Raw genomic sequence first — 12247 nt, 5'->3', positions numbered from 1 at the left:
TTTCTTATGAACCGAATCTCGAAGCACCTGCAAGTCTCGCGAGATTGTCATGAATTCGGATTTTTCGCATCAGTTTTGCATCAAATACAGCCAAAATAACCACAATCTCGACATCTAAGTCTGAGTCGGACATTCATTTCAAACTATTGATTGTGACCCAGAAAAACTCAAGTTGTTTGTACTGAGCAACAACATCTGTTGTCAAAATGGCTTTCTCTTTTGGACAAACCAGCACTGCAACGCCAGCTTTCAGTTTTGGGGCGACCACCAACACCACTGTAGCCACCACGAGTGCTGCCCCAGCCTTTGGATTCGGAGCTGCAGTGGCATCTACTGCTAGTGAGGATTCACCTTAAAAAACAAGGCAGCGTGAAGTTGCCATAGATGATGTAACAATGTTTCTGCTTGCTTTGCAGACGTTGTTAATGTTATGTTAAGTTCAGACGTCGTGTCACCAGTGTCCAGTGTCGTGAATGACATTGGCCTGATTGATACATACAGAACGAATGATAATGACAGTACTGATATATACAGAAGAATCGAAAGTAATGTAATTGTGAAAGTCGGAGGTGCGGGCAGTTTAGTTTCTCCCTATAAACTTTGGATTAGCGAGTAATTAGTCAGAGATTACGACTTCATCCACATACCTTGTTAATGATTTTTAAAGTACTAACCCTTGTCTTCATTTCTAGCTCCAGCTGCAAGTACTGGCTTTAATTTTAGTGGATTTGGAGCCAAGACAACAGCATCCACTTTAGGTTTTGGCTCAACTGGCTTTGGGACGACAACTACAGCAGCAACCAATCCATTTGGTTTTGGCGCTTCAACAGCAAAAGGTAGGTTAGTGTCTGTATTTTGGCCTCTATTCTATGAGGGGTCATACTAAACAGCATCCACCAGGTTTAAAAGCATATTTAAAGTCATCAAAAAAAAATCTAATGGTCATCAACGAAATAAGCAGGACATTTATCCACATTTCCTGATCGTTTCCAAATAAATTGTGGTTTTACTTTTATGACAAGAAGGACCAAACTTTGGCAATTATATGATCTTTTTAGGATTTGGAACAACAGGAACTGCCACCACAGGATTTGGCTTTGGCAGTACAGCTGGAACGAGTACTGGGACAGGGTTCAGCTTTGGAACAGCCACCACCAATCCTGCTACTGGATTTGGGTTTGGAACTGGCTCAACTCTTGGTGCTACCACTGGGTTTGGGACAACCACTGGCCTTGCAGGTAGCCTTCCATCATTAATCAGCAAAGCTTAATCATGTTAAATCTAGAATACCAGGAGAATCTGAGAAGACCGTGGATCTTGCAGTAGTTTCATTTGACTTCAGTAAAGTGTAGAAATAATATGAATTGAAGTAACCTTGTCATACTTGTATGTTTGTCCTCTGATTGTAGGTGCAACTGGTTTAGGCCAAACCCAACAACCAACTGTAGACAGTAACTTGGCTAACATGGTGACAGCAGTTTCCATGCCAACAGTCTATGGGGACGAGAGAGACTCGCTGCTTGCCAAATGGAATCAACTGCAAGCATTCTGGGGAACAGGCAAAGGCTACTTCAGTCAGACTGGTGCTGTAGTCTTCTGTCCAGAGAATTCTTTTTGTAGATTCAAAGTATGTCGATCAGGAGTTAGTTAACAAGTTAGAACTGGAAGAGAGCAGGTGCTTTGCCACTTGACCAGTATTTCAGAAGGCAGATTGTCACCATCATGGCACATTTAGGCAGCTTTCCTATAGTCAGTTGCTTCTATAATAATCTAGAGGCTCTGATGGAGTATGCCTGTTCAGTCTGTCTGTCCTACACCTACTTCTTAATGGGCCTGGAGTCTCGGCTGAGGGATTGTTGTGATTATCTATTCTTCATGCTTGATTTCTCATTGACTTATTTATTTCAGGCTGTGGGTTACAGTTGCCTCCCAGCTTCCCGAAATGAGGACGGTTTAGTTGGTATCTTTTTCAAGAAGAAATATTCCGAGGTCAGCAGTAACCAGCAGCAGATCGTGGACAGTCTTCATAAGATCCTTGGGAGCAAGCCGACATTATCTGTTTGTGTGGATGGCTTGAAGCCTTTACCTGATGATAAGTAAGCCCATCTTCTCCACTTTAATCTCCATCATTGTCAAGATACAGATAGGAGTAACTGCCAACCTTGTCTGCTTTCTGAATACTATGTTTATCTGTTTTCCTGTTCTGTTAATAATGTGCCTTTCTTTATTTGTCTTTCAGGGCTGAGCTGATCATCTATGTTCTAGAGCGACACCCGATAGGCACGACCAGACGTATCCCAGCAACCGAACTGAACAGCTTCCTTATCCAGTCTAACATCGCCTCCCAGCTCCAGAGTCAATTGGCCGTTGAGACGGTCATCCCCAAAATGGGGTTTTCAGAGGAGCAACTTAAACAGTACTTAGATACTCCTCCTGCAGGTGTGATATGAGTCAGTACTTTATTAAGTCTCTGATTAACCAGCCCTAAGATGTACATGTATGATCATGAATGCATATCACTTCCGATAATGAGCAGATATACTAATGTCGGAAAGGCCTTCTGGAGGGTCAGACATGATGTTTGCCTAATGTCTTTTTTTCTTACAGGCATCGATCCATTACTATGGGACCAGGCCAAGCTGGATAACCCAAACCCTACAAAACTCATACCGGTCCCAATGATTGGTTTCTCCGAGTTACATAAACGACTTCAGCATCAAGAACAACAGACCAAGTTACACCAGAACAGATTAGATGTAAGTCAATTGTGAATTAGCCAAGTGTTATCACTCCTGCGCTTAAAGTTTCATTGAGTTATGCCATATCGTGGCAGTGCTGGTTATGGTGTGAAGATTTTTCATGTAGAGGTGTCATAGTTGTATGATATTCTCGCTATTTGGAATTTCCTGATGCGTCATCTTTTTCATCTTCAGATTATCTCAAGTGATATAGCAGAGTTACAGCGTAAACATTCAAACACGATAGCAAGGACAGAACAGTACAAACGGAAATACCTCGAGCTAGGTCACCGAGTCCTGAAGGTGATGGTACGGCAGGAGACACAACGGAAGCTAGGCTATGCCATCCAGGCAGACGAGGAGCAACTACGTGTTGGGCTAGAGACGATACAGGCAGAGCTCAATGCCCCAACACAGTTTAAAGTAAGAACATGTAGCTAAAGGGGCTATGACTTATGATGTTACATTCTAGCTGTTGAAGGGGCCATGATTAATAATAACCTGTTGCCTGATTATACACATCAGTTTCCATTGTGGGGAACTATTCGCAGCCAAGTTGCTGGGACTGTCATTGGACCAAGAAATGGCATAACAAATGATGATTACACATTTGTTTAATTTAAGGGTCGGCTGAATGAACTGATGTCACAGATTCGGATGCAGAATCAGACATTGTCGGCTCGTGCGGACATTCCTTGTCAGATGGATCCAGCATTCCAACAAGAAGTTAAACAGGTAAGACATGTGACCCTGTGTCCAACTGACTGTTATGGCCAAACACTTACAGACAGGTCAAGGTTTGCAGACATGTAGTCAACTACTGTAGTTCCCAACCACTGCGGTACCAGGCTGTTCCATAAGATATGAGACCTTGTCGGGCACAGTTGAATAGATACATGTACTCTTGACCAATTTGATCAATATACAAGGATAGCATTGATTGATCAATTGATTCAAATTTCTTAATGGAGTTGTAATGTTCTTGCTGTTGTATTTCAGCACCTCAAACAACAACAAGAAGGATTACAGCATTTAATCAACATCATCAAAGAAGACTTGGGTGATCTACAGTTGGTCGAGCAAGGTCTGGCAGATACGACACTCTACAGGAGATGATGTTTAACCCTCGGAGGACGAGACATTTAGAACATTTCAGAAAATAAAGCGTTTATTGAAAAATATAGCTGATAGTGTCACCATCAGACAGTGCTGATCAAGACCTTTTCAACGAATGGTCATGTTATTTATTTTGACAATTCCTACTTTTTGTAACGGTTGGTAACGGCTTAGTAAAAGTCTTTCAAATTTGATCGGCTTTATGAGAGGAAATGATATTTGTACTCTTTGATTGTAAACTGATTGTAGTTGTTCCAGTGAGTATTGGTCTCAATTATGACTGCCCATGTATAGTTTATGTAACGAAATAAAGAATGGATTTTGTAATCTAGACGTTACATTTGTTATATTTTCCTTGTTTGATATGAAGTTGTACATGATGTGCCATTCTTGATATGGACACAACTTCAAAAGTCAAAACGACAGAGATGAAGCTGTCACAACCATGATTCCACTTGGAGCGGACTAGATTGGTGGGCTTCTATGACCACTCTTGAATTGAAAAAGATCAGTGCTTACAGCACCATTGAATTGGCTGTGTTTGGCAGTTAAAAATTTTGCGAATTCAATTGCCATGATTTGGCGAGAGAGTAACAGTGTTGTGCGCAAATTGATCAAAGTCTATCAAAATGATCCACTTCCACACCAAATGCACCAAGGAACGATCGTTGGTCAGTCAAACTTTGTCATATTTGCGGCCCGCCCCCCCCACTCCCCTTATTTAGGGGGTACATAGGCTTGTTCCCAAGTTTTAAAATCACCCCCTAATGGAAGGAAACAGCATTTTTTTGTACCCCCTATTTGCGGGCTTTTGTGAGGAAATTGACCCCCTATTTGAAGGAAGGATTTGATCTTACCCCCCTAATTGAAGGGAGTCTTGGATCCCTACCCCGAGGATTGTGTTTGATACCTTGGTGATAGCAGGCTGTGTTTCCTCTTCATCATCATCAAAGGCTTCCTGAGCAACATGTCTAAGGTGGGTCTGCACTTCTGGAGCAGCAAAGTTCACATCCCCATCAGGATCTTCATGGAAATGCATAACGTGTTCCTGAACATCATCTCCTTGCTGCTGAGGATCCTCAGAAGACCCAGGGAAGGAAAACATGAGAAAATATACCCCTATTTTCAGTTTTTGAAGGGAAAATAGCAGTAATAACACCCCTATTTTATTGATTTTTCGGGGATTTTTCCCCGAAACAAGAGTGAAAATTAACCCCCTTTTCCCGAAAAATCGGGAACGCGCCTGCGGCCCCCTTGACTATGGAGGTGAGGGGGGGGGCGGGTGTCCGTCCTTGTGAGATGATTACCACGGTACAACCAAATCAGTTGTCTTGTACAGCTAAATGACCATTTGAAGTTGTGTCAATGACTTCCCAACCTGACCAGATAACCAGCTGGCAGATGTTGGTTGTTCCATTTTCCGTCCTTGTGAGATGATTACCACACGGTACAACCAAATCAGTTGTCTTGTATCACAGTGTAATGTTGTCTTGTACAGCTAAAGGACCCTTTGAAGGTTGTGTCAATGTCTTCCCAACCTGACCAGATATCCAGCTGGAAGAGGTTGTTTGTTACGTAGGCTGTCCTGTCGTCTCCAAAGTTCATTAGCGGTGACCTTAGTGTAATTTTTAGGTTGTGTCAAGGTCTTCCCAACCTGACCAGATAACCAGCTGGCAGAGGGTAGTTGTTTCGCGTCAGAGTTTTTATGTTGTGTCAAGGCCTTCGCAATCTGAATAGATAAGCAGCTGGCAGAGGTTGATTGTTTCCACATCCCACAGACCATGCAGACAGAAAGATATTGGGATTTCACCAATCGCAATTGCCGTTGCCTGTACCATGACAGAAGACGGACAATAGTGCGATGGGCTTCATGATTTTGCTTGGGTTGGGGAGTTTCTGGGCTGATAAGGGCAGACATACATTGGGTCAGGTCAAGTATTGGGGTTGAGAAAGTGTTAGGTGTTGGTGTAGGGGGGCCTACCCTAAGGATAAAATAATGTGTCTCAATTTCACCATGGCAATCTGACAGCACTTCACCATAGTGAATTGGGACGGTGAAATATTTTACCATGGTGAGCATGGTAAATTCTACATTCATGGTGAGCATGGTAAACTTTGAATTCACCATGGTGAACGCTGCTGAATTCACCATGGTGAGCATGGTCAACTCCGATTTTACCATGGTGAATCTGAGATTTTTTTCTTAAGGGTCATCTCCATCCAAACCAATTCACCGACTTAACGTTGCAAGGCAACAAAATAATGAAAACAGATGCAAAGACAGGAGACTAAAGAAGACGGAATACAATGTACAGAACACAGCCTTGTTATTCATGAAACATAGACTCTTGTCGACAACAAACAGTCAACAGAATTTTGGCAGGATTTTTCAAAATAACAATGATGTGAAGTGAAAAAAAAATAAAAAAATATAGCAATAAGGCCAGAGTCCTCTATTAAAACATGTGTACATTACGTGTACATTGTTGTGCATAGGTTTTGGTAAAAAAAGTACTCATTGGACCAATCAATCTGCACAAAATTTTATATGTGTCAAGAAGAACCCTTTGCCAATAGCATAATAAAGTTTTAAAAAATTCCAATACCGATTGCCTGAGAAAAAGAGATTTCCGTACACCATATCCATCAAAACGTCACTGGCGCATTGATATGGCCCTGTCAAAGTACAAGTTCTAAACTGACCAGTGAGACCACATTTTCTTAAATATATTATCAAAAAGCATATTTCTGTGATGGCCTGACTCTGTAGATTAAGAATCAACCACAGATTGAGAATTAATTCCACTTTGGTCCATCCCAGCCATGTATTTACCACAACTTGACATTTTGATAAGCTCTATGTGACTGTGCCACACTTCCGGTCGTGGATGAATACAGGTCTCTGCCCATAAAAGTAAGTCACTCTATTGCAAATTACTTCCCACTAACAAGTTGAGGTGTGCCCACAAGTTGCTCGGCAATCAAAATGGATTGATACGACGAACACCAGAGTTCAAAGGCGAGAAAGGATTCACTTTTTGCCCACATCAACGCATCATTCATTGAAATCGCTGTTGATCGAGGAGCGACACGTGGCCATCGGAGTGACTAGGGAGATGAGAGCTGGCGATTCAGTCCATGCCTGTTCGAACAGGCCACCATTCCTCTCCTACACTGCTTTGGAGTCTTTGGTAAACTTGGATGAGATCATCAGTGGGTGGCGACTTCTTCCTAGATTTTCTGAAGACAGAAAATAGAATTCAATTCAATACAGTACATGATTGTGGCAGAGCAAGGGACAAGGATGTGACGTGACAAGATCGAAGAGCAAGACCAGCGTGAATCTACACGACACACTATGGACTAGTGGCTCAGATTCTCAACTAGAGGTCAAGAGGTCCCTGGTTCGAATCCTACAGTCGGTGAGAGACTCAGGCAGGTCTCTTAGACACTTGCCTCACTACCCAGATGTATAAATGGGTTCTGGCGCTGGGCATATGGACAAATGGGACAGCATTTTTTCCTTCTTTTTTTGTTACTAACAGGATTGTGTGAAGCCCAGGCTTCAATCTCTTCATCTATCTGGGCCCTCGACGATGGCACCTTTGGTCCTTCCTTTTCCAACAAGTGTCTGAAACAGTGAAAACAAAAACACAGTGGAAATCATTGACGGCGTTGTAGGTTAGACACTGCTGCTCAAATGATTTGAAATATTCTCCTCACAACCCAAAGAAGAAAACCTAGGTGGCTTTTTCGTTATGCATTTCTTTGCAGTGAATTAACGAGTAAACATCGTCTCTCAGACACTTGGGAAACGCATCTGAGAGCATCTCAGTTTCAAAATTTTCCTGCTGGAGACCCCCAGACCTCCCTTCGTGGGTGAGCGCCTACTGCGCTTTCATGTGATTGTGAGGGCGAGCCCTCACCATATTCAGGCTTCGCCCTCAACGGGGCCCCCTCTATCCAGCTGTGCTGGATCCACTCCCTTATTTGATGGTGACCTACCATTGTGGTCCAGCCACCAGTCAGACAAGGATCCCCTTTTGCGATTTGTTGCTACTTCTGGCTGTACCAGGGCTACTTTTTGCTGGGTCACTGGATGTACCAAGTCATGCCCGCTGAAACGACGAGTGATCATATCAACATTGTTGTGGCGATACTCTACACCATCCCTTCGCAATTCCCACAGCCCTGTGATCACTGTTCACTAAAAGATTTGAGAAACAAGTTGTCACAATTCCGTTGGCGTCATGCAATTTGAATTGCAGCAGACGTCGCGGTTTAACATAAGTTGTGTACCGGTGCTACCGAATACGCTGCATGACACAAGGGCCTTAACATCACAGTAGAAAAGAATCATATTGAATTTGGCCAAATCACAGGGCTCAGCCAGGCCTCTGAATCTGATATCATGATGGGGGGCGGGCGAGGGGGTTGGTCCAGCAGCGGCTGGCAGCGGACATTTGTCTTCATGACTCTTGCTTAGCGCTGCTACAGCTTAAAGTGCTGTGGTACAGTCTAGAAGCAGTGTCATCATTGGCGAAATGGACCAAAGTTTGTGAGGGGCTGAGTTTCGTCCAAAAATAGATCTGTTTACACACTACGGCAATGGCGTATTGCAGGTACACGTCAACGGGTCATTGATTGTCGGACGTCAGTTCGCCAAGAAAACCAAAGGAATCGAAGGATTCATTGAACTCATCAACACATCATTAGTTTTCAGTGAAGTGCAACTGTATTCCTAGGTAAATCACTTTGGTATATAGAGAGTAATATTACAATTAACTCACGTTAAAGTTTGAGTTCCGGGGAGGTAGCGTTGTCAGTACGTTGGTTTAGGGGCGCAATAACCTAGCTTATAGCGAGCAATTAGTACACTAAGATTTCAGTGATTAACATAATAGTTGCAAGTATTTGGCATTTTAGACTCATAATTCGTGCTATAATAACTACGTTGTAAACATAATGCTCAAAATTGATTCATGAAAAAGTTGTTAGGGCAATATCAAGCAAGCAGTAATGGAAAAAAGTGTAATTCCATTAACTGAATATTGTTTTTAGACACTATAACATTTTAGGCCTACTTTTCCGTAAACCACGAGAACAATGTATGTGAAAAAAACAACACATATAAGTGAGGCGCCGAGTATACAGTAATTGTAAGGTAAAGAAAAGCTCGGTCTCTAAAGTCTGGAGGTCCGGAGTCCGTAAATGTGACGGTCACGAGAGTGATTTGTTCTTACGGATAGATCGAGAGGGCGGTTTGGGGTTCCGCCGACGGTGCTCGCATGCATTAGTCGTATCCCCGAAACCTTTACAACGCGAACAAAGCTCGTGGCATCCATGACGGTATAGGAATTGACGGTGAGGTAACAAAAAAACTCGTGGCATATCGGATGCGCATCCGATGACGGTAAAGAAATTGACGGTAAAGGATCTCGTGGCATATCGGATGCGCATCCGAAGACGGTAAGGGAATTGACGGTGAAGGATCTCGTGGCATATCGGATGCGCATCCGATGACGGTAAAGAAATTGACGGTAAAGGATCTCGTGGCATATCGGATGCGCATCCGAAGACGGTAAGGGAATTGACGGTGAAGGATCTCGTGGCATATCGGATGCGCATCCGATGACGGTAAAGAAATTGACGGTTAAGGATCTCGTGGCATATCGGATGCGCATCCGAAGACGGTAAGGGAATTGACGGTGAAGGATCTCGTGGCATATCGGATGCGCATCCGATGACGGTTTTATATACATATATATAGATATCATATAAATTTTAGTTTTACACTATTATGTAAGTGCAAGCTCTAGTGAGCTCACACAACTGTTTGACAGTCCTGGCTCCTCCATCGTGCTGACAACATGATGAGAGAGATGAGACAGTCACAGCCATTGGCTGCTCTGCCAAGTTGTCAACATGGTGAGAGAGATGAGGAAGTCACAGCCAGGCCGAATCAGTCCTGGCTGCTCCACCGTGTTGACAACATGATGAGGGAGATGAGGAAGTCACAACCAGGCCGAATCAGTCCTGGCTGCTCCACCGCGTTGACAACATGATGCGAGTGATGAGACAGTCACAGCCAGGCCGCATCAATCTTCGCCGCACTGCCTAGTTGTTAATAAGGCGAGAGAGATGGGACAGTCAGAGCCAGGCCGAATCAGTTCTGGCTGCTCCACCGTGTTGACAATAATTATGGTGAGAGAGATGAGACAGTCACAGCCAGGCCAAATCAGTCTTGGCTGCTCTGCCAAGTTGTCAACATGGTGAAAGAGATGAGGCAGTCACAGCCAGGCCGAATCAGTCCTGGCTGCTCCACCGTGTTGACAACATGATGAGAGAGATGAGGAAGTCACAACCAGGCCGAATCAGTCCTTGCTGCTCCACCGTGTTGACAACATGATGAGAGTGATGAGACAGTCACAGCCAGGCCGCATCAATCTTCGCCGCACTGCCTAGTTGTTAATATGGTGAGAGAGATGAGAGACAGTCACAGCCAGGCCAAATCAGTCTTGGCTGCTCTGCCAAGTTGTCTATATGGTGAGAGAGATGAGACAGTCACAGCCAGGCGGCATCAGTCTTCGCCGCACTGCCTAGTTGTTAATATGTTAATATGGTGAGAGAGATGAGACAGTCACAGCCAGGCCAAATTAGTCTTGGCTGCTCTGCCAAGTTGTCAACATGGTGAGAGAGATGAGGAAGTCACAGCCAGGCCGAATCAGTCCTGGCTGCTCCACCGTGTTGACAACATGATGAGAGAGATGAGATAGTCACAGCCACAGTACTTCGATCGTTTCTCCTCCGCACGTGCTAGGACGTGTCTGTCGGAGCTGACAGCTATCTCGATGATTAGGACCTCCTTTTCCTTCTCATAGAAGACGAGCATGTCGGGGTGCCGGTGTTTTATAGCCGGGCCCGTGGGGACTCGCGAGTCCCAGAGCAATCTCAGCTTCTTTCCAGAGTACGAGTGGTCATTGGAACCGGTGTAATGTTTTTGAGTGTTTCTGTTTTTGAGTGTTTCCCCTCATTGTTTGGGAACGCTCAAAAATAGTTTGACAAGTTTTTCTGTGTATCCCCCCCCCCCCCCCCCCCATTGAAAAGTCGTGGTCTCTCTAGCTGCCTATTGTTTGGAAACACTGACACATGGGAAACAACCACAGATGTTACAAGACCACATACCGATGGTTCTCAAGACCACATACCGATGGTATCCATCAATATGTGTCTCCTTGACTGATGTAAACAGTACCGGTACCATTATATAGAGGATGTAGGGGCATGCAATGGCTGTATGGGAGGATAGGTCATGCCCCAGACATCAACAATCGGTGATCCTCAATATTGGTCACCATGGCATGCATGCATGCATATCTTAGAATAAATTAACTATGTTGCATATACATGGCTGTATAGCAAAATAGTCAAAATTAGCAAAGATATGCACATGTCACTGTGCTACGAGTATTTGGTCAGCAGGCGTTCGTCTATTACGCGATCACGACCACTTCAAAACGTTGAGCAGATAAACGAAAGTTTGATACCTAACTAATTTCTGAAAGATCAATATTTTGGTTTTGCTAATGTGCCTTCACTAATATGTTCTTTCGTTTTCATCTCAAGAAATATCAACCTGAAAGTGATCTTGATTTTATCGATAGATACCTATTACACCAATCAATATTCTTATGTAAGAGTTTTTTAAATATATTTGTCATAACAATTTTACAATACCCAAAATATGGGTCATACCAGCAGACCACAGGCCTAGTCTACATATAGGCCCCTACTATAAATCAGATACTTGGTCGTGGTCAATTGGACAGATTACCACTCGGAAGAGATTGTCCCCATGTTTATTAGAAATGTCTTTAGGACCGACTGACTGATGAGACTGCCCATATGATTACTGGAGATGTCTCTTGAACAAATTTCTCTTCGAGTAATTTCTAATTGAGGAGCCAGCACAATTAAATACTCCATTGGCATGTGTGATGTTATCATCAGTATCTTTGTCACAATTCTGTATCCACTTTCATCTCGGTTGTGTTGGCATTTGTTTCAGGTATCGCACATTCCCAGAAACCCAATGTTCTGTTGATTGTTGTGGATGATTTGAGACCAGCTATTGGCTGCTAGTACTACGGCTAAAAATCAAACGAGGACTGACAACGAATTTGAGGGCTTCTTTCCAAAATTACACTGCAGATAAATTGATCAAGTAAAGTATTTTTATGTAGATATTGACGTCATTTTGGTGGCACGTTTAAGATGACTGTGGTCCCAAGTAGTACTCAAGTTGTACTTAAAGAGTTGTCAGGTAGATATTGTGTACTGCCAGTCTCGTGAGATCAGATAACCAGCTGGCAGAGGTTGGTTGTTCCATTGTC

The 12247-nt window shown here is 43.5% G+C and overlaps 1 protein-coding gene and 1 long non-coding RNA gene across 3 annotated transcripts; one reads left to right on the top strand and one right to left on the bottom strand.

The window, feature by feature from the left end:
• The first annotated feature begins 14 nt into the window (after positions 1-14).
• LOC135493860 (nucleoporin p54-like) lies at positions 15-4181 on the top strand. Its single transcript, XM_064781482.1, has 10 exons — positions 15-339; positions 693-836; positions 1059-1238; positions 1410-1627; positions 1909-2096; positions 2240-2439; positions 2608-2756; positions 2934-3161; positions 3363-3473; positions 3738-4181. The coding sequence occupies exons 1-10, from the start codon at positions 207-209 to the stop codon at positions 3852-3854; spliced, it is 1668 nt and encodes a 555-aa protein (XP_064637552.1). The 5' UTR covers positions 15-206; the 3' UTR covers positions 3855-4181.
• A 1983-nt stretch (positions 4182-6164) lies between these two features.
• On the bottom strand, positions 6165-8898 carry LOC135493430 (uncharacterized). Of its 2 annotated transcripts, none has more exons than XR_010448236.1 (4): positions 8645-8898; positions 7860-7972; positions 7311-7485; positions 6165-7094 (listed from the first exon to the last, which is right to left on the bottom strand). It is a non-coding gene; the product is annotated as an uncharacterized LOC135493430 (long non-coding RNA). The 2 variants fall into 2 exon arrangements; XR_010448237.1 differs by having other exon boundaries at positions 7398-7485; positions 8645-8886.
• Between the last annotated feature and the right edge of the window lie 3349 nt (positions 8899-12247).

Source organism: Lineus longissimus, chromosome 9 (genome assembly GCF_910592395.1).
Source record: "Lineus longissimus chromosome 9, tnLinLong1.2, whole genome shotgun sequence".
NCBI classification, from domain to species: domain Eukaryota; kingdom Metazoa; phylum Nemertea; class Pilidiophora; order Heteronemertea; family Lineidae; genus Lineus; species Lineus longissimus.
The sequence above is the reverse complement of the archived record's forward strand: the minus strand, read 5'-3'. Positions and strand labels throughout refer to the sequence as shown.

What these genes read in the sequence shown, in the direction of transcription:
- LOC135493860 (XM_064781482.1), top strand. Translation starts at nt 207, where the DNA reads ATGGCTTTCTCTTTTGGACAAACCAGCACTGCAACGCCAGCTTTCAGT. An exon ending in TGGCGCTTCAACAGCAAAAG is followed by an intron (nt 837 to 1,058) that starts GTAGGTTAGTGT and finishes TGATCTTTTTAG; the next exon opens with GATTTGGAACAACAGGAACT. An exon ending in ATTCTTTTTGTAGATTCAAA is followed by an intron (nt 1,628 to 1,908) that starts GTATGTCGATCA and finishes TATTTATTTCAG; the next exon opens with GCTGTGGGTTACAGTTGCCT.